This window comes from Agelaius tricolor, unplaced genomic scaffold (genome assembly GCF_023055355.1).
Source record: "Agelaius tricolor isolate 1412-34295 unplaced genomic scaffold, bAgeTri1.0.p SCAF_22, whole genome shotgun sequence".
Classification (NCBI taxonomy): Eukaryota; Metazoa; Chordata; class Aves; order Passeriformes; family Icteridae; genus Agelaius; species Agelaius tricolor.
Genome location: NW_027269282.1, coordinates 452871 through 475025, shown reverse-complemented (window position 1 = coordinate 475025; position 22155 = coordinate 452871). Strand labels below are relative to the sequence as shown.

Here is a 22155-nt window from a genome sequence, read left to right as displayed (position 1 = left end):
GCTCTCCCATCTGCCTCCAACATGTCACACTCGACATGAACCAACATCTCCTATTAACACTGTCAGGAACAGATCTGGAAAATTCATTTCCCAGCAGAGTTCAGAGAGGCCACAAGGAGAGAATCCCCCCAAACGTGCAGGGAGAAGCCAGCAGCAGCATGACATCCCTGGGCAGACCTACCGGCAAGGGGTTGAAGTTCTGGTCCACCAGGTGGTTGTGGCCGTGGTCGAGGAAGGAATGGCGCACCACCACGTCGATGCCCTGGCTGGCCAGCAGGCCCAGCGTGTTCAGCCACCTGGGGACAGAGGGAACAGAGCCAGGGCACCATGGAGGGGCAGGGGCACCACGGGGGAACACTGGGGGGGACTGCCTGGTCCCAGTGGCACAGCTGCTCTCATGCATACGACCTGGTCCCTGCTCCAGCACCTGAGCTGAAGCCTCCTGATGGTTTTATGAACTAGCTCCCACTATCCCTGTCCCAGCAAGTCTGCATGTCTCTCCCCCTGCCCCAGCTGTGCACAGCTTACACGTCCCAAACCTGTGCCTGAGCCCCCGTGTGCACCCCAATAACTCAGCCCTCTGCCCAGAGGTGCTCCCCCAGCCTGCCAGCACTCTGCACCCTCTGTCTGAGCAGGGCAGAGCAGACCTTTGCACTGGCCTGTCTTCTCAAATTCCCTGGGCAAGATCTTCAATTCTCACAGCCTGCTACAGCCCTGATAGCCCAGGCATGTCCCTGTGCTTCCCTGCAAAGCTCAGATAATCTTCCTTCATCTTTCACAGCCATGATCACAGCCAGCTCTGAAGGTCTGGACTGGGGCTTTGCAGCAGGATGTCCAGGCCATGGGGCTGTGCCAGTGGAGCCAGGAATGGTTGTAGCTTCAAAGGAGAGAAAATGGAAAGCAGAGCTGAGGAGGGGTACTAGGTACAAAATGGAGAAATTAACAACACTCAGGCTGCCAGGGAGTACTGAAGGGGTCTCTGGGCCTGGAGTTTGCCCTCTTCCAGCTGCAGTGCCTTTGCAGCACCTCAGCCTGCAGAGCCCACGGGGGGCAGTGCCCTGGGGGTGCCAAGCCAGTGTCACTCACAGGAACCCGGCTGCGTATGAGTCGGAGAGGTTGTTCATGCCTCCAGCTGAGGTCATGCCAACACCTTCCAGCCAGATCTTCTTCCCTGGCGTGTACGTGTTCACTACCTGCAAGAGAGACAAAAGCAACCAAAATTACTCTGGTGCACCTGTGATTTAAAGCCAAGGCAGACATCTCCTGTCTCATGGAAGACTTGTGCAGACCTTTGGTGATGGTGCTGGTAGACAGTCAGTGCCTGCCTGGCCATGGCGTGTCCCTCTGTGTCCTTACCTTGGCTGGGTGGGGGGGACACTTCTCTTTATTCCTCACTCTTTCCTTCCATTGCCAACACGTCCACTTGCATCTTCTGGAGCTGCTCCCAAACATACTCTCATGTTTCCAGTCCCAGATCCTGCTCTTCCCCTGTGGTGTCCCCATGCACTCTGTCCCACACACTGCCCTCTCATGTCACCTTAGCTCGCCATACCCCGGTCAAGGTGGCTGCCAGCCGTGGGTAGCCCCCGAGCCCCAATGGGACAGTCAGTCCCACAGCTGAGCAGGGGCTGCTTTGGCACCTGAGGGGTCCATGGCACAGGTGGGACATGCAGGTCTGAGCATGCTGCCCACCCCTCAGCAGGCTTCAGCCAGCAGTGCAGACACCTGTGGGATGCTCAGCTGGCCAGAGCTGCCCCCTCCCAGCCCGAGCAACCTTTGGCACCACACCCTGTCCCCTCTCCTGCAGTCCCACTTCTCCAGGCTGGGTGACAAGCTCCCAAGACCAGATGTCTGCAAACCCAGGAATGCTCTGAGCAGCCTGATGGATCCTGCCCCATTAGTGAGGAGCGCTGGAATGTGCTGGATGGACTGGGATCCCTCAAAGATGTTAAATAGGCCAGCTCTGGGCTGCCTCCCACTCACAGCCTGTGAGAGCCGACAGCCCTGCCTGAAGCCCCAGAGGTGTTGGCATCCTGCCTGTAATTATCTAAGCCCGCCACCTTCCCGGCCGGAGAGGAAGCAATAAAACAGGCAAGTGGACAAGTCCAGCTGCTCTAATCAGCCCCGGCAGGATGCAGGGACTCAGAGCCAAGCTGGAGGCCATTAGCACCCAGTGCTGTGCTTTTGCTCAGCCACACTGGCATTCCCAGGAGAGCCTTCCCCAGCCCTACCCCGTGCACACCAAATTCTGGCCCATGGGTGTGAGGGTTCCCCTAAACTGCACCAAGGGCAGCTCCTGGCTGCTTCTGGTCTGGGAGTGGATGGAGTCCAACTGCATTCCCAGCAGGTTCCAACCTGCAGCAGAGGTGGGATACATGTCACCACTTTTGGCAGGGCATTGTACCTGTGAGGGCTGGGTCAGCTGGTGCCTCTCGCTTGCCCCACTGTGATTCCATTGTGCCATGCCTCCCCCACAGCAGGAGTATCATCCACACACAGGGATGACTCCCAGCTTGTGCCAGAGGGTTCAGCAAGGAGCTTCTCTCCTCCAGCTTTGCTGCACTGACCCTCTCATCCCCTTTCCCAGGGCCTCTTTGAGTTGTTTACTCATTCTATGGTTTCTCCCTGCAGGAATTGCAAGTGAGACATTGTGGTGAGTGGTAAGATTTGAAAACCTAGACAAGACAGATGGACGGACATCTCCTCTGGTCCCTAAGGCCTTTTTCACTCACTAGGTGTTCCTTATTTCTTCCAGGACTGACAGCTGAGTGTGTCAGTCTCAGCCCTGGCCCCTCTATCAGCCAAGCAGGGGAACCCTGCCGAGCCCCTGCCATGTATCCCATTGGTAGAGATGTGAGCTGGGTCCCCTGGACAGGGAGGAAAGGAGCCCTCACGAGCCAGCCATGGACTCTGACACCACAGGCCAGCAACAGCTGGGTTTTTTGTCACAGTCAAAGCATGATTATCAGGGAAAAAGGACACTAGTTCATAATGGTCACAATTCTCCACCAGTGAGAATCCCTCTGGGAATGCAACTGCCACTACTTTGCAAGCAACATTTCCAGCCACACTGTGAGCAAGTGGGGCAAGATGTGGTGGTAGGAGCACCTCCTGAGCACACAGAGTACTGGCTGTGCTCAGGGAGGTTTGGTACCACCTGGCTGCTCTCTCCTCTCCTTCTTCTGGGGAGCAGGCTCAGTTTCACCCTCATTACATGCTGCTGCCTTCAAGGACAGACAGATGGGAGCCTCAAGCCAGTAGCTGCCTTAGCAGGGCCTTGCATTGCATGGTGTTTTCTGCTGCCCTGTGTCCTAGCACACCTGCACAACCCATGCTGTGCTGCAGCCTGTGGCCATTTCCCTCACAACCCAGCACACACCCCACGCTGGGGCCAGGCTTTGTGCTGCCTGGTGTCTCAGCCCTGCCCTGAACAGGCCTGGCTGCACTTTCCCCGGGAGCACAGGGCCCACTCTCCCTCCCTGCCCCAGCCCAGCTGCCTTGGGAGCTGTGGGTGCTGAGCCCTGGCCATGAGCTGTGCCCCAGCCAGGCGCTGCAGCCACGGTGTCCCCTCAGCCCTGCAGACCCTCTGCACCTGCTCACCTTCTGGATTTTCCTGATCTGGTCTGACAGTGTGTCTAACAGCCGTGTTTTCAGGAAGTCTGTCACCTTGGCCACTCGACCATCAATGTAGTAACTGGAAGGGAAATAAGAAGACAAGGTCAGAAGCTGGAAGTGTCTCTGTCCCCAGTCCACGTCCTCCTGTTCTGCTGCTGCCCCATACCAAGATGTTCCTTTGCTCTGGGGAATCCCTGCTTGCACCCTGTCCTGTCCTGGCCCTCTGGCCATGCCTGTCTGGCAGATGCTCAGTCTGGCAGATTTCAGTCTCCAAAACAGGATGTAAGGTGGACACACCCTAAACACTGAGCATCCTGCACTTCAGGAGCCATGGGAAGTTTTGCAATTTCTTAACTTTTGCTGGTGAAACTCTGGGGGTAGTATTCTAAAGGCTGGGAGCAAAATGCCCCCTGCAAAGGCTTTGCAGCCCTCTTGCACAACCTACACCTTCCTTGCTTGCTCTTCCAGAAAAATCCTCAGCTGAATCCCCCTGACAAGAGAGTTGTGGCTGTTACCAGCAGAGGAAGTCCTGCTCTCACAGAAATACCTTCTGGCCTAGGAATGCCAGGGAGTGTTTCCCATACAGGGGGCTGATTCCTGCTCTCCATGTGCTTGATTTTATGAAGTACAGCTACAGTGCTGCCCATAACATTGTGAATCATCTGTCTCTAAGTGTGAGAGGAAAGCTCTGAAATGTCTCACTGCTGTCTGCTGGCTCCAGGACATAAGGTGAAGCATTCTGTCCTGACTGTACATACCCTGTGTCAAGAGGGAATCCCAGCCTGCTCCTCCTGAGGGAGAGCCTTGGGCTGTCACCTCTCCTCCATGCAAAGAGAAATGGCAGCCCTTGTACATCTCCCAGAGGCTCCTGCCAGTCTTGCAGGGAACAGGATGCCTGCTGCAGCATGCACTGGCATACCCCTGGGCCAGCCCTTTTTCTGATAAATAGGTTTTGCAAGAGAAACTTTATGAACCTTCTCCTCCCAAATCTGCATTGTGTATCAGCCACTCACCCCAGCAAGCCCCAGAGAATGTCAGAGCCACGTTGGGGGGATGGAGGTTCCCAGGAACAGCAGCAGCTCTGGCTGGGGCTGGTGGGGCTGAGTCATTGCCTCTGATCCCTCACTGGATCTACATGCACTCGGATTTCACCAGAGTTGCACAGAGCCCTCTCCCTCCCTGCAGACCCCGGTGCAGCTGTGGGTGCTGGGATGCACAATGAGCTAAAGACCTGGGCTCTGAGGAAAGGTGGATTCACCTTTCCAGGGCTGCTTTCTCCCTGACATGCATCTCATCTGCACCAGTGAGCACCTACAGCAGTTGTAGTGGCTGATTCACTTGGGTGCTGGAATGCAGGAGCATCCCCAAAGGATGCTGTGGGCTAACTCAGCCTCAGACAGAGCACCTGGCACATGTGCAACATGCATGAGTGCTTGGAGAGGATTTTGTGTCTCACTTCTCCAAGTCCCTAACTGTCCCAGAGCAGAATTCTATTACTTGCAAATGCATTCAACGAGAAGAACCTCCTGTGTCAGCCCCCCCGAGGCGTGCAGCCCCAGCTGTGTCCCCAGCCAAGCACGGGAACGTGCCAGGCACCCCAACATTGTGTGACTGGGTAAGGAGGCACGAGGCATTTCTGCACACCCATGGTGACTGGAAGGTGCTAAGGGCAGAGATAATCTCCAGGGAGAGTTTAGGAAGTGTTCAAAATCACTCAGATCACTTACACACTATCCAACCACTGGCTGCTGGGAGGAGAGCAGATCTGTGAGCAGCAGGCAGTGGTGGGGTTTACACAGATTACTTTTTAAGACAAAATTACAAAGCAGTGTTCTCTGGGGATGGCAGATGTTTGGAGTTTAGCACTGCACTTAAAAACTGAGCAGAAATGACTTTTTCAGACTGCTGTGGACTAAAAACCCCATCACCTAGGCTGAAAACCGGCTGAAAGACATAAAAAAGGTTGTATTCACAGGGAAAAGATGGAGTTAGATAGACCTCAGTCTGTGTATGACCCCTCCAATGCATCAGGCTTTCTGCAGGGTCTGGCTCCTTGGCCAGTATGGTCCCAGAGCCAGGATGAATCCCTTGGAGAGCAAAGACAAGCTTGCACCTCCGCATCACCTCATCCAAGCAGAGGTGTGCTCTGACATGCAGCTCCCCTGCCAGAGCAGCAGCAGAGCCAGAGGAGGCTCTGTCCCCCAGAAATCACCTGGGGAGGTGCTGATGCACCCAGCACAGCCCAGACCCTACAGGGAAGAGAAATACTCTGGAATATGTGCCATGGTGACTTTTTTTTTTGACACCTTCATTACTAGCCCAAAGAAACAGACACTGGTAGAGGCACAAAGGACAGAAATAAAGTATCAGTATTCCTGCCTCGGTATCAAGAAATCTTGGAAGCATATTTCCTGGCAGCATGAGGAGGGGAACACTTCAGCTTTGGGTGTGTAAACAGAGCGTGATGACAATTACAGGCTTCAATAAAATGGGCAAGGACCTCTAGCAAATCTGCCTGGGAAGTCCTCAGTTGCCAACAGGTAGTTTCATCCTCCTCAGACTAGGAAAAAGGGAAAATGGCTCCAGTGTCACAAGGCTTGTGAGGAAGAGAGAGGAACTGAGGTCTGTGCTGATACCTGGCTACTCAGGAATGGGTTGCCAGCTGTAGTGTTCATCTCATTGAGTTAAGGCACTTCCTTTTGGTAACTTTAACTGTCAGTATAGGCAGTATAGAAATCCACAAAATGCAAACAACTGTCAGGCCTTTAAAGCAAGAGAAGAGCTCATTAGGCGTGGATTATTCCTTGGAGTAAAGGCTGCAGCTTTGCTGATATTTACAATGACTCAGTGCACTTGACTTTAAAAAAACAAACAAAACCAACAACCTAAAACAGTCACAACTCTTCAACCTCCAAAAAAGCCAGCAGCAGCTGCAGAGAAATCCAGCACTGACAAATACCTCCCCAGGCCAGCCCTGGGGTCCATGGCACTCTCATCCTGCTCTCCTAAGTCCAGCAAGGAGATGAATGGACAGCCCCTCCCCAGCACGGGCAGGCGTCTCTGTCAGCCACGACTCTGCAGAGGCAGAGCACACCCAGCTCTTGGACAAGCTGTTTGTGTCCAGCACAGGCTGACAGGTCTTTCAGTGGGCTCTGGGAACAGCACAGCAACAGCAGTGGCCCTGAAGCCTGGGAGACATCAGCATGCACACCATGAGCACTGACCATGCTGCTTCTCATAATTCAGGAGAGAATAGATATGGCCAATTACATACAGAGCTGGGCCATCGTGTCCCCCTGTTTGATGCCACTATCACTATGAACAGGCAGTCTGCAAGAAGATGAGAAGAGTCAGCCAAGAAAAAGATGGATCTAGCTACTAAATCCCAGATGAGACATACATCTTGAAGGAAAGGCCATGTACCTGTACTTTTGGGTGTCCTATTATACTCTGGATGTCTATTATACAAAGCTGAGACAAATTCTCCCCCCTCTGCTTACATTGCCCCATTTCTAAAACTGTCATTTGACTGTGCCATGGAAAGCCAGGATGAGATCACACACTTTGCAAAGGGAGGTGTGACTGGGCCACTCTGGGATGGCCAGACCAGAGTGTGGTGCAGGGGAAGGACTCAGCCAAGGGCTGGGCAAGAATTTACGCCAGTGCTAGGAAATGAACCACCCCAATTCCTGGCCTCCATCCTTTGATGGATCTGTAGCATGGCACAAAGATGAGCTGAGAGCAGTAGTGAGGCAGGGCTGAACACAGCTGCCAGTCAGAAATGCCCTTGTTCTTGAGCAGGCTGCCAGGCCAGGCTGCACATAGCTCCCCACTGCCTCCCAGAGAGGGACAGTGCCAGGCACCAGAGCACTTGGGCAATTCAGGGGCTGGCTACATGTCTCTGTCCTCTCACCTCCAGCTCTGGCGTTGCATTTAAAACTGTGTTCTGGCAAGATCCATGATCGGCTGCACAGGACCATAAGCATTATACCATGTTTAATGAAGGCAGTGCACTGACTCCTGGGCAGCTGGTTTCATTTACATCTTCCTTCATTTTAAAGAGAAACCTTTGCCCCTATTATCTGACCTCTTCTTCTGTTGCAGTTAATTACATTAAAGCCCACTTCCCAAAGCTCAGGAATTTCCGGATCTACTTTGTTGCCTGCGCTGCAGGGAGAGTCTGCTTGGAATTAGGGACCTGCCTGCCAGGACACCGAGCAGGGCAGATCCTCACAGCCAGCACGACACCCTGCTGCCACTGCAGCTGTGAGACTGACACACCTCTGCTGACAGGTGCCCCTGAGCCCTGAGCATCATCCCCAGGTGCGGGTGTCTGCAGTGCAAGACGTGGGCAGCCACCCTGCCCTGCTTCTCATGGAGGAGAGGCAGGATGAGACCTGCTCCTTCCAAACCCCTGCAGGCACGTGAGAGGTGCTGCCCACCTCCAGTCAGCTAATAAAGGCTTGGATGAAGAGTGCCTGGGGGCTGTTCTGTGGCCCCAAAGGCACAGCTCACACCCATGCCTTTCTCTACCCCACACCAGATGGGTTTGCCCATCTCACCACCGGTGACATCCCTGGCCTGTGCCATCTCCCCAGCCTTCCCCTGGCACTGCCTGGAAATGTGCAGGTGGCCAGGCCATGGTGCTGCCAGGAACTGTTCCCTCCATCAGACAGTGAAGAGGATTGCAAGTCAGTGGGCAAAGCTGTGCCCTGACCAGGTTTATTTATTTACAGGTTGTAGTGGGTTTGATTTAAAGCCATCACACAGGTGCAAATTGGTCAGAGACTCTTTTCTGCAGCCCCTTCCTCCAGGCACAGCCTGTGAAGACACAGCACTCTGAGCACTCTGAGGCTGATGTGAGCCCAAATATACACCCTGGGTACATACACTGGTGGGTCTGCTCATGCTGGGCAACTGTCTCCTGGCACCTTTGGCAAATCTGCCCTGTGCTACTGCCTGTGAGCATTTCCCCCTGCACACTCACCATGACTAGGCCAGAAGAGATGTCACCCAAACCAAGCCAGGCAAAAGCATTCTAAGCAACATCTCACACATGCCTGTGTGTCTGGCACCTCTGTCCGGCACCCTGATTTGCCACATAGGACAAGTGTCTTTGTATCTTGGAAGAGGAGCTGGCATTCTCCAAGAAGCCACAGGGACAGATGTCCACTGGTTTTGAAGATGTAAACATTTACTTTCCGCATAAGTAATAGGGATTTGTGTTTCAGAGGCAGCATTGCATGAGGATTTGCACATTAAACATGACAAACTTGGAGCTGTGTGACAGACTTCGAATGGAAAAGCAGTTGTGCAGACTGAGCTGGGGGATGGAACTGGGCACAGCTGCAGGCTTAAGCAGACAATGAATCTTCCCTATGTGTGAGGACACCAGCACAGAGCAAAGAGATGGCTGTGGGGAGGATCCTGAGCAGTGGAAACCCACATCCAAAGGCTGATGGGGTCTGCGTTCACTCATACCCAAACAGTCTAAATCACCACGGAAATGCCAAATCTCTTGGAGCCACTGTCACACCCTCCTTTGGAGGAAGCTCCCTGAGCACTTTGAAGCCATTCACACATCTCTCTCCAGCAACCCTTTACTTCTGAAGAGGGAGGCACAGTGATGTGTGCTGAGTGATGTTAAGTATGTAACTGAAACCATACTCAGTTGAGTGAGTGAGGCTCACTGGTGAGCTGCTCATTTCTACCCAGTGTCATTTTTCTATCAATTATATTTCAGGTATATTCTGTTTTCACACAGAGAACAGGGCTCCTTGCACTATATTCCCTTCTCAATTCCCCTTCTGGATTGAGCACAGACTTTTCAAAGGAATAACAGATTTGACAAATTTATAACCAATATCCCAGGAGAACTTTAGGGTTTGGAACCAAAATACTCATACTTGAAATTAGACAGCAGTTTAGTTTCCTGCTAATAATTTTCTTCTTGGATACAAAGGAACTTGTTTTGTTTTGTTTTGCTGTTTGGAGCAGAGGGATGAGACACTGTTTTGACATTTATTCATAAACAGTACAGAAGCCCAGCTCAGAGCTGTGGCCATTGCCAGTCCTCACAATCACATACGAGTGCTATCTCCAGAGCTGCAAACCCTGGCTGGGGGAGAAGCAGGAACACTGCAGTGGAAATGGGTCAGCAGGCAGCAGCTCAGCTCTGCTGACCCTTCTGGGGAGCTGCACCAGCCCTCCCAGCCACAAGCTGCTGCTTCAGCACCAGAGCTGACAGGCACTTCAGACTGACCCTATAAGAACCGGTTTCAAAGCAGCCATGCAGGCAGATTCCCTGCACACCAGATGAAACTCCACATCTGAAGCCTGGAAGATTGTTCCTTCAACTCATCCAAGGGCTTGGCCCAGCCATCAAGCCCTGTTGCAGAAAGCAAATTCCTGGACTAAGTAAATGCGATCAGCACATCGTGTAATCATGAAAAGCAAATTCCCAGATGAGACATAGATCATCATTGCACAGCATGAGCCTGTAAGTAACACAAATCCTGCTCCAATTGCTCTGCTACCCCACTGTCCCCCTTGCAGCAAGCTGCTGCTGCCTGGCAGGGAAACCCAAGGAGCTGAACACCCAGGCAAGCACACTGAGACCAGCCAAGTTCCAGGAATGGGACCTACAGGTTGCTGCTCATGTCTGGTGCTACAAACCCCTCTAGGATGCCAACAGTTGCTTCTGCAGAAGCCTCCAAGGTCAACACTGACACAGAGACCATGGCTGTGCTTGCAGGAAAACCTGGTGTGTTAAACCCCACTGAGCTCTGCCTCAGAGCAGGGCTCCAAAGGGCCTTTACAGGTGATGGATTTACAAACCCCACAGCTGCACTTCAGCAAAGCAGCCCCAGCACCCCATGAAGGGTCATGGTGAAGAATCACCTTGGGAACAAGACCTGTGGGCACTACACTCAAGCACACCTTGGAGCTGAGACCCTGGCTCCATGCTCAGGCCAGTATCCTGCATGGGAAGTATAACCCAGCATGACAGCAAATCCAGTTTTTCTGAGAACAGAATGGTCTCACCATAGTTTGTTTTTTTTTTCCTCCAGTGAATACTTGTCTCTGAAATGTTGTCCTTTCTGTGGCAGGACAGAGTCCTGCCTGCCCCACAAACCCTCTTGCTGTCAATTTTGGTGGTCACTGCTGTGCTTGTATGGTGCCTCACCTTGGCACTGGTGTTTGCACTCCCACTGCAGAGAGCCTGCTGGGGAGCCTACCTCTGGCCACAGCATGCAAACTGGGGCAGGTGGAAATAAGAGGAAAAAGATGTTTTTGGATTTTCCCTCAAATAAGAAAACCTCTCCCCCCCATAGGGTGTTTGTAACACTCAGTGCTACAGCTCAGAGCTTCCTTTGCTCTTCTGAGATGCAGCATTTGTAGGATCAGGGGGAAAAACAGGCAACAGCACCTCTCTCAGCCTCAGCTGGGCCAGGATGTTCGTCCCCCTTTAACTGATATCTGCTCCTGGGGCTCCACCTCCATGCAGGACACAGTGGTGTGTCTGTGGACACCCTTACAAAGCAGAGTGGGGGCTGGGGCATTTTGTGTTTACCATTGGACTAAGATGCTTCTCCCTTGTCTGGATGAACCAGTTTAGATTCAGGCCAGTGGGCATGAGGAGACAGTGATTGGGGTGAAAGGAAAAGGGCTTTCAGATACTCCCATACATCTGTCACACGTGGCTTTTGGCTCCTTGCTGTCCCTACCCAAGCCACCCCTGGAGCTGCCTGTCCTCCCAGCTGCCTCTGGAGACTCAGCAGTCCAGTTCAGGGCTCTGTTTCCAGCAATCTGTCAGGCCAGGCACGCAGGCAGTGGTATTTTTGTCCTGTGTCTCAGCTGCAGAGGTAAAGGTTATTACATCCACTCCTGTAATTGTTTGAGAGGCTCAAGAAAGAAGGGCAGAGCCTCCTTCACTTGTTTAAATTCAGCAGGGCAGAGGAGGTGGCTGTAGCACATCTGCCCCTTGACACCCAGAGAGCACATCAGCTCTGTTCCCAGCATCTGTGATCACTGCACTGAGTGTTGGAAAGTAGCAGGAATGGTGAATACCTACTGTTGCCAGGTAACAGCATCCACTGTGCCACCAGCCACTTTCATGAACCTGTGGGAAACAGAGGAAGAAAGCAGGTAAGGCCAGTGTGGTCACAGGAAAATCCTAAACAACCAGTGCTCATCCTACACCACGAGATAACAAAGGTGGCCACTGTACTCACAAATACTTTCTAATGAAGCCTCTGTGTCCTTCAATAGAAGGAATAAATTCTGCTCAATCCAAGTGCTTGTAGCAAGCACAGCTCAGAACAATGAAGTGAGACCCAACTGGCAGCAGAGCTCTGGGCATCATTTCAGAACAGGTAAGGAGAGCTTTTGAAACACAACAGCATTTCAGGAACAAGATCTTGAGGTATGTATTAAGTTCTGTGACTTTAACAACTCTCAATAGCAATTAAAGAACATGTTTTAAATGTCCATCTTAAAAGGAGATCCTTCTTAGCCCCCAATATGTATTTAATCTGAGGAACTCTTTGCCTGGATTCAAGCAAGGACTGGGAAATGGAAGAAAACGGAAATAAAACCCAGCAAAGCTATTAGGTGCAAAAATGCCACCTCCTGCTCAGGAAGCTCCTGAGGAAGGGAGGAAAAGCTGGACTAACACTGCTAAGTGCTTTCCTTTTTTTGCCTCTTTCTTTGGCATTGGCTATTAGCAAACTGTGGGATTCTGACCTGGGTGCACTTCTGGTTTATTCCATTCCCACACTCAACCACAGCACTTCCATGGACAAGGTTAAAGTCAGTGATATATGGGTATTATTCTCCTGATGGCTTCTGCCCTGACTAAGAATATACCTGTTCCAGACAGCTCCTGTTTGAGTCAGACTTGAGGCTACACAGGTCCACCTGCTCACACTGCCAGCCCCCAAACCAAAGCAATTCCTAATCCTGGGCACCATGTGCAACCACCACAGGAGGAGATGGTAACTGCAGGGGTCTCTCCCTGCTTCCCCAGCCCAGCAATCCAAACAGCACCTTGGAAAACTGCAGCTCCCACGAGGAAGTTCTTATATTTTTATGTTTAGGAGCATGGATATGGAACCACAGCAAGGCACAGTCTGCCTGCACAGGCACGTTGTCTGTGCGGGAGCGCAACGTGCACTGCGTGGCTGATGCATTTGGGAAGTGATAATGCACACACATGACAGGAGACATGTGCATGAGCTCATGAATATGCTGAGAAAGGAAACGATGCTGTATTTTCTTGGGCTGCTTTAGATGCACAAGGATTCCAGGAACACAGCAGCAATGTCACAGCTGTCCCAGCTCCAACAGGGGTGAGTGGTGCTGGGTCCAGTGACCCCAAGGAGAGCCCCATGACCGAGGGCAAGGAAGGGGAAGGTTTGAGAGGAGAGACCATCAGACTGTTTGTCATGGCAGGGATGAACAGCAGCTTTCTGGCACACGAGCCTCTAATCAGGTCTGAAACAAGAGCAGCAAGCTTCAGGCTAAATATAGCTCGGAAATGATCATTCTGACTTTAAATTAATGACCATGGTCAATTATAGACTGGGACAAAAGGGCAGCTGGACCCTGTGGAGCATAAGAGGATGCTGGCAAAGGCAGCAATAATGAATCCCTGCAGACAGAGAGGGAAGAGATACAATTAGAAATGGAAAAACAATAACATGCTGTAAACTCCTGTAGCACTGATGCATCCCCAATTCTGCTGCCCAGCAGTGCTGAGAGCTCAGCTCCCAGGCTCTGTAAAAGAAGCAAATGCCTTTCTGAAATGCTTTTACATCTCTCTTGAGGGTCAGGCCTGGAAGACAGGTGGCAATGGAATGGCTGGGGACAGTTCCTCCCCAGCTGAACTGGGCCAGACCTAGTGCAGCCTTAGGGAGAGGTGTGAGCTCCCCACAACTCACACTGGTCATCTGGAAAAAAGAAAATTATGCAAACATAGCTGAGGAGGCATTGCTGTTGTATAAAACTAAGTGTGCGGAAATGTGCCAAAAGTGTCAAAATCCCCAGCTGCCAGGTTTTAAATTCTCTGTACAGGGGCTGCTGCATAAAATGTAATGCACAAAGTCTATAAGAGTAAACTAATGAGCTCTAAACTGAAAGTATGAGTACAATCTGTATTGGATTTGAAGATCAATATGTTGCAATTGGATTTGAAGATTAGCCCAACTTGTTTTCTAACCTCAAATGCTTTACATTCTGGCTGAAAGTAAACCAGCCTGGACTTTACTGAATCACCTCTTCAGGCTCAGTTTGGCACTCTCCCCTCACAGACCAAAACCGTGAGCAGACCAAGCTTAAAGGAAGAAACTCTCTGGTTTTTCCTGCCATTTTCATAGGGCCTATAGCCCTGTTGAAGACACACCTTGTACAGTGGTCTTTGAGCAGGGACTGAAAAGCAAAGCAAATCCTCATTATAACCTCCTGGGGCAGCAGAAACAGGCCATCCATATGCCCCATCTCCCACATCTCTAGGAAGCTACTTGGCCTCCTGATAAAAAATTCCCAAGAAACTGTTATAGGGCACAGGCGTCACTGAGGCAGCACAGTGCAGACCAAAAACAGGACAGAAAGGTTCTAGCTTGCTTAGGGCTCCTCTTGTGCCTCTGTAATACCAAGATAAATCAGTTACTTCTGTTAATATCAAAATCTTATGATAAAACATACATATCTAGCTCGAATTTTCTTTTGCATGTTTGTTTTCCTTTCTTTCCGTTTTCTTCCTTTTTCCTTTTGTTGAGATTTTTTCCAAGATGAAGTTCCTGGTAATTGTTCAAGTCCTGCCTTTAGAGCTGGAGTTGTTCCTGGAACACCCCAGATATCTTGGGCAGTGGTCTCTACTCTCCAGAGGGAACCTAGAGCAGCCCAGCAGCCAGCAAGGGGTACTGCAGGAGCAAGAGATGAAAGCCTAGGGGACATGGAGATGCAGTAATGCACAGGTATCCAAATCTCCTTGTTTTAGGAATAGGGATTTAACTAATCCCTTTATTCATTCCTTTAGCACCTGTGCTGTTCCATCCACAGGTTTTGAGGCCAGGGAAGATCCATACAGTGAGAATGCCCAGCGGTGACACAATTCCTGTTGGGATTTCCTGGCTGTGTGATTTCCACAGTGCAGGCACGGTGAGCCAGACGTTTCCGCAGAGCTCAGACCCTGCACATGTGCTGCACAGATGGGCTGGGCTGGCACAGTAAATCTGCCATTCTCCTGCACACCAGGCTCTCTCTGGGAACACCAACTGACCCTGCAGCACATGTGCACTAAATCCCTCCCTAAGAGGAGCAGTGGGACAAGCTCAGCCCCAAATGCTGCAGCACTGCCCCATAGTTCAGAAGGGTGGCACCCCAGTGCCTGCCCCTGTAATACCCCTGGCTGGATTTCCATGTATCAGAAACCTGGGCCCATGTTAAAATCCTCAAGAAAAGTCTTTGAAATCTTCTGGGACAGCATTTCTAGGTGGGAAAGCAGAACACATCAGAGACATGTAGAGGAATTGGAATCTTGGGTAGAGAGTTCCTGATTGTGAGAATGAAACTAAGTCACTGAGCTTGATATGGACATCTATGTGACAGGGGGTAGGTCTGGATCAGGTATTAGAAGAAGAAGTTCTTCACTGTGAGGGTGATAAGGCACAGGAGCAGGCTGACCAAAGAAGCTGTGGATGCCCCATCTGTGGAAGTGTTCAAGGCCAGGCTGGATGGGGTCCTGGGTAATCTGGCCTGCTGAAAGGTGTCCCTGCCCATGGCAAGGCAGATGGAACTAGATGATCCCCAAGTTCCTTTTCAGTTCAACCCACCCCATTACTCTGTGATATATTCATTTTCTTACCCTTGCAGCTGGCTCTGTGCCAGCATCCCATGCCACCACTGCTATTGGTGGGGCCCTGCATTGAGCTAGAACTGAGAAAAATGTAATTCAGCATTGCTCAGTGGCTCAAACAGTTCACAGCTCTGTCCCACAAATGGTGGGGCTCACCTCACAGGACATGTGAGCTGTGGGGACAAGGAGCAGGAGGGCTGCAACACCTCAAGATGGTACTGACACCCAAAGTCTGTACTGGCACACCATGGGTCAAATCTGACTTCTTCCAGAGTATCTCCCATAACCACATCTCCCAGGACCACAACTTTCACTTTAGTGTTGGCAGATACCTGCAACACATCTCCTGCTTTGATTCAATACTTGTCAGTCATGGAGCACCTACTGCAACCTCAAGTAAATTGCTCCCATGGTTAATTAGCCTCCAAGTGTGTTATTTCTCATGTGAATGTGTTTGCATTCAGCTGCCAGCCTTTGGAACTTCACAGGCTTATTCCTGATACATTAAAGAGACATCCACATTTGGAAATCTCTTTCCCATGCAGGTAATTGCATATTTTCATCCTTTAAATTATTAAAAGAAGAAGAAGAAAAAAAAAAAAGCAATGCTGTAACAAAGAATGCAGCTGCACAAGGAGAAAAGTTGTTATTGCTAAAGTGGTTTAGCATCTGAATGACCTCTGAGTGCTGGACTCTACAAACATGGGTTATTTCATCTGCAACTCCCTGAAGAACTACAAAACAGAGTCCCTACCCTGCACAAGCCCCAAATGTAGGAGCAAGACTGGCCTGCCTGTGGTTGTGGTGGTGCCCTGGTGGACCCCTAGAGCAGGGTGGCAGATCTCTGCCCTTTGAGCCAACAGTAATGGGTAAAAACCCTTCACCTTATGTCTCAGCTGGCTGTGAGGGTCACTAAGGCCCAGGCTTCACTTTCTGACCTCTTCAGGTTCCAGCAGAACAGCTGAATACCTGCAGCAGAAAGAGGTACTAGACCCCACTAAAGCTACATGCTGCAAAGCCTTTGTCCTGCAGTGGATATTCATGAATTTCATTCTGGGGAGCAGAGGCTGGTGTGAACTAGGTATAAATCTGGTGATATGTTGTATTGTCTGTCTGCTCAGCATCACCTTCCTTCAGCCAGCCTGATCTATGGTAGGGCTGCACAAGCCTCCCAGCAAAGAGGGCTCTTTGTCCTTGGAGGGAGCTCAAGGAGTTAGGAGACAGGGACTCAGCTCCCTCTAGCCTCCACAGCACCCTGTGACAATTACTTACACAATGCCACTGTGTACCATGTGAATAACCTTCCTCCTTCTATACAAAGCTTCCTTCCAAGCTACTTTCTGCACCATGAACAAACCACCCCATTCACAGGCTCTTGGGCCTCAGTAACACTCCCTCTGAGCTGTCTCTCTTCTGAGCTGGAGGCATGGCCTGTTTAATCTCTTCTCATGTGAAGAAATAACACACTATGCACATCCTCAGCTTCTCTCTGTAACCTCCTGGTTCTATTACATCTTTTCTGAGATGAAATGACTAAGATTGTAGATAGTAATCAGAATGAAGGTACAATGTGTACTTGCACAGTGCTGTAATCTCATCTGTGTTTTCTTATCCATTTTGTTCTTCCTATACAGGTGACAGTGAATCTGGCATTCCAGAAATCAAATTAAGTTTCAGAAGAAACAACTGTATTAACTCTTTCGTCCTACAAGAGCGGTAGCTAAATCTTTTGCTTATATCTCAGCTTCTTGACCCTGCTATATAACCAACTGCAAAATGAGTCATCACATCCTTCACACCTCATTTCAACGTATTTATGAATTGAGTCACTCATAAGTTCAATGCTACCAGAGCTTGAGTTCACACTGCAGTGACCTCCTCCTCCCTTTGTACCATTAATTTAAAGTTCCTTGTCTTGTGGCTTTAATTTTTGCACAAAATTCTTGCTCTGGATCCCTTGAGTGTCCTTGTACAGTCTGTGCCACCAGCCTTGTGGTAGCTTTTGTAATACAATACAGCAAGGATATACTTTTTTTTAAAAGAAAGTCAAACAGCCAAAGCAACTTCTAAAAATCCAGTGTTTACAAGTCCCTTGTGTCAAATGTGGCAGAAGTCCTTCTCAGCAAGAGGATGGGAAAAATGCCTACATTCATTCCTAAAATTCATCCAGAGTCCTTCCATTTGCCAGATACCACCTACTCCAGTTCCTTATTTCTCGCTCTTACTTGAATTTAAACAAACAAGCTCTGTCCATACACTGTCTTTGGCTGCTATTGGGATAAAAACTGATGTCTGAACTGACTGAGGCGTGCTGTCCTGCACACACAGGCACAGCCCTCTTCATCCTCATGATGGCAGAGACATAAGGCAAGGGCAGTTATCATCAAAACACTACCAAGTCTCTCCCATTTTTAGCACTTTGATTTTGCTTTGGTGGAACCCCATTGTACCATTTCATGAACTGTAAGCTAACAGTTCTCTCTACCAGGTAAATGTTAGAAACCTTGGCTTGGGGTTGATTTGTGGGTGAAAGGAGCAGGGCTGAAGACTGAGTCAGGTATTAACCTGACCCCAACTTGGCTGCCCACAAATAACTGAGACATGCCCCCTCCCAGTCCTGGCATATCCACAGCTTAACCACCACTGACAAAAGTGCTTCCTCAGCTTTGTGGGCTCCTGTCAGACCACTGTGGAATGACATTACCAACAAGAGACACAGGGAACCAGATGGGTGGTTAAGTCTCCACAGGCATTACAAACCAGGAGCAGGAGGCAGTAAAAGGATGAAGGATGAGGAATTTTTGTGCCTTACAAGGGAAGACTGAAAACTGAGAGCCTTGTCACCTACTTCTGTCACCTGGCTGGAGGTGCTGTGTCCCTGTGACCAGAGGGTGGATGCACAATGGTGACTGCAGCAGGAAAAGGGGCTAAGGAGGCTGGAAAGAGGGCAGAGAAAAGCCAAGGAGCCACAAGATCTGGTGACTTTGAGATCTGTGAGATGAGGAATAGGGAAAGAGTGTAGCTCCAGACAAGAAAGATTTTCACTTCTCTGGTGACACAGCTGTCTCAGGACCTAAACTGGCCACAGAGCACCAACAGCCAGTCTAGGATGGGCAAAAGTGCCTGCCAGCCCTTACCCTGCTGACATTGCTGCACCTCCTGCCATGGTGGAGGTAACACACTGAAACTTGTGAGTTACCAGTGGCAAAAACTGGGCTACACCAGCTGAGGAGCAATAGGTCATGAGAGCCCAGAGTCGAATCCACCCAGACATGCCAGTCCAAGTTTTGTACCACGTTCTGAGCTTTAATGCATTTTAACATCTCTCCTTCCTGATCGCTTTTCCTCATGTTTCTTCTCTTCCAGCACCAAATGGGCTATCCAGCCATGCATTAACCTTTGTGTCTGATTCCTGATCTGCTGTTAAAATCTATGCTAATTCCTTAGAATCCCATATTTTTTTCCCCAAGCCAATTCTGAGCAGTTCTGGGATTCCTGTACCCGCAGACGCAGTAGGTAGCTAACATGCCGTGCTCTGCAACAGCTCAGGCTGCATGAATGGTCTAATTAACACCTCATCAAACTCAACTGTTGGTTGTGTCTGGAGAAATTCCCTCTTGCACCTGTGCATCCACAAGACACCATTTCTAGCCTCCTGCATAGTAGGCCCAGCCACTGCAGTGCCTGTCCTTACAGCATCAGCTCCAGGCTCCAGGACCTGCCAGCCCAGGGTGACACGGATGGCTGTGGCTGCTCTGAGCCATTGCTCCCTGCAGGCTGCTGCAGGAGCTCAGGGACAATACCTCAGCACTGAAGGGTGTGCAAAGCCCAAGCTTTTGTGCCTCAAGCTCTCCTCCCCTCACTATATCCCACCTCCACCATTGGGAAGTGCACAGCGGTCACCCAGCACAGCTCAGTGTCACCTGCCTAAGGACAGCCTCTGCAGTGGGCAGCATGCACACCCTCCTATATGCTGCAAATTTTTGGGTGCCCAAATGTCAATTATTGTAGCAGACCCCAGAGAAAGGTGGCACCTCAGGAGGGGATGAGTCCCAGCCTGTTCTGGAGGACAGGCATAAGGATTTAGTCAGAAGAGCCCTGGAGGTGTTCAGCAGATGCAAATGCCCAACTCACGTTGACATTGCCATTATTTCAGGACAAAATTTAAGCGCAAAAATAAGTTTAGTTTGATTGCTTGAGATAACAGCTAAAAACAACTAAAACTTTTGGAACACAGAGCATAGAACAGGAAAATGTTATTCTAGTTAATACTTCACAGTGACACTTTTCTCTGAGTGTTTTGGGACATCAGGTATCTCCAGAGGCTTTCCCTGGAGAACATCTAATGCCAGCTTCTACTGCTGGAGAAGACTCCCCTACTGCTTGTCTGAGGTCTCCTGTCCCATTTCAGCTCGGTTCCATTACTTCCCCTCACTTTGTGTAACATGGCAATGCTTGCCTGGCAGACAAATCCACCCATCCCATCTTCACATCGAGGGGGTCATCTCACCCCTCCAGCCTTAGTTAACTCTTGATGCATCATCCTCCACTTGATGTATCTCCTCCTACATGGTTGACTACTGCTGTTCATCACATTTTTTTTTAAAAGAAGAGAAAAAACTACAAATTTCACATCATCAGGACTCTGAGCTGCACACACTTCACTCAGGAGCCTTCAACCTACCATGAGCACTACACAGATCACTCATGGTGGTCTAGCAGGGCAGGTGGCAGATTTGCCTTCGAGAGAACCTTCCTAAATTCCCTCTCCTCTCTCCTGCTTGCTGACTGTGTGTGGCTCGTTCAGGACCCTGAGAGGCATGTCCTGGCTGTGACAGCACCAGGCACATGCTGAGCCACATCCTGCAGACCAGTTCTGGATGCTGCTGCAGAAGACAGAGCTCTCGGTAGCACTAACCCACATATTGAAGAGACCTTGGGGAGCTACTGGGAGTAAAGCTCACGCTGTCAAAGAGCTTAGGCACTGGGGTTTGTATGTTTATCCTTTTGCAACTCCATGTCCAAATACTGCAACTGAGTGTTTAGCCCTTTGTGTAATCAGACTTGTCCCTTCTCTTTATGCCCTGCCTGGTAATAATGGGCTCTTTATGTGGAAAGACCAGCAGCTCTTTTTCCAGAGGACCCTGCAGGCTGTAACACCATGCAGGCGTGTGCCGCTTGCTGTGAGCTGCTGACACCAGGATTTCGAGTGCAGGACACAAGGTTTCTCCAAGGGAGACACAAAACTCTTTGAGCACCCATGGAACAGAGTCATCCTGGAAGGCAGGGATGGGCAGCAGAGAAAAGAACATATAGCTTGGAGAGCAGGCATGTCATCAGAGCCTTTCCACACCAGCTGGGGCGTTTATGAAGAGCCCCACTATCCCATCACCAGGGCTGCAGCTCTTACATATCTTCCCTTTCATTTGAGATGGGGTATCTGCCATTATCTCCACCAGACTGAGGAGATAATGTATCTCCACTACAGCCCTGCTCCCAGGGCTGCCGTCAGTCAAAGCACAGCAACATTCAGCTGCTGGACCACCCTGGCCGTGCGACTTGGCTCTTCCGACCCCTCTTCCCTGGGACCCGGCTGCGGCGCACGAAGGGCAAACACAGCAGTAGGACTTCCCTTTCTCTAATAGCTTCTTGGCTCTCATCCCCATTGTTTTCCTTACTCAGCCTGCTCCTCCTGGCGCTAATAGATTTCCTGCTGATCAAGGCTACTACAGCATTTTGTAGCTCCCCGTGTGCCGCTCGGGCGCGGTACCAGGCGCGGGGCTCCGTGGGCGTCGCTCTGGCGTGGCACGGCTGAGGTGGGGCACAGGGGCTGTTCCCCCTCTCTCATCAGCGGGAGGGATGCTGGCGTCGCAGCTGGTTCAACCAGCTTTATGGTCTCTTTGTGATGCTGCAGCAGAGTTGAGAATCTGGCCCTGGCTCCCTCCCCGCCTCGCTGGGGACTGCATCAGTGTGCTGTTTATTGTTTCTGCCAGATCATTCCTGCAGATGTTAATGAATGCTAGACCCAGCTTTGCTCCCAGCAGAGTCCCTTCCACACCTCCCCCTGCCCAGCCTTCTGCACTGGAGTTTCTGTTTACAGTCCTGCAGGGAATTTCCCTTCTGCTGCATGGTCTTCGAGCCACGCAGACCCAACTCCTGCTGCCAGCAGTCTCCCACACCTCCCTGATTCCTGTAGCTGTCTAGTGTCACCTCCAGATGTCTGCGTCCCTCTCTGTCACCGTTCCTTCTCCACCTCTGGCTTTCCCAAACTAGAGACGTGCCAATCCCCCTAGGAGGGAGAAGAGAGCTTGGCCAGTGAAGAAAGTTGCAACAGGTTCTTCCTCTGCACAGATGGAGAAAGCACAGGGAGAAGAAATCACCAAATGGGAAGAGCAAAGCAATTTGTCCAGGAGGACTCAGAAATAATGTGCACATTGGTAAGTGGTGCCAGGACACACATCCTCACCCTGCAGCTCTTGGGCTTGCAACAGCCAGCATCCACACCCCTGCACTACCTTAACATCCCAACAAGGTGGGCACCTCAGTCTGCCTATAACGGGAAACGCTGGAAATGCTTGGGAGAGTGTAAATCAGTCCATCCCAAGATCCCACCAGGCCCCTCTGCAGAACTTTAGCCATACACACGACTGTGTTCCAAAGCCTCTGGTACTGTGATGGCTCAG

General features: G+C 50.7%; 1 protein-coding gene across 1 annotated transcript in view; it reads right to left on the bottom strand.

The window, feature by feature from the left end:
- HPSE2 (heparanase 2 (inactive)) overlaps window positions 1-22155 on the bottom strand; it is a 105473-nt gene that overhangs the window by 10958 nt on the left and 72360 nt on the right. The window contains exons 6-9 of the mRNA XM_071446323.1: window positions 11690-11737; window positions 3601-3694; window positions 1087-1193; window positions 182-296 (exon numbers count right to left, since the gene is read on the bottom strand). Coding sequence (XP_071302424.1) covers window positions 182-296; window positions 1087-1193; window positions 3601-3694; window positions 11690-11737 — 364 coding nt within the window. The remainder of the gene's footprint in view (window positions 1-181; window positions 297-1086; window positions 1194-3600; window positions 3695-11689; window positions 11738-22155) is intronic.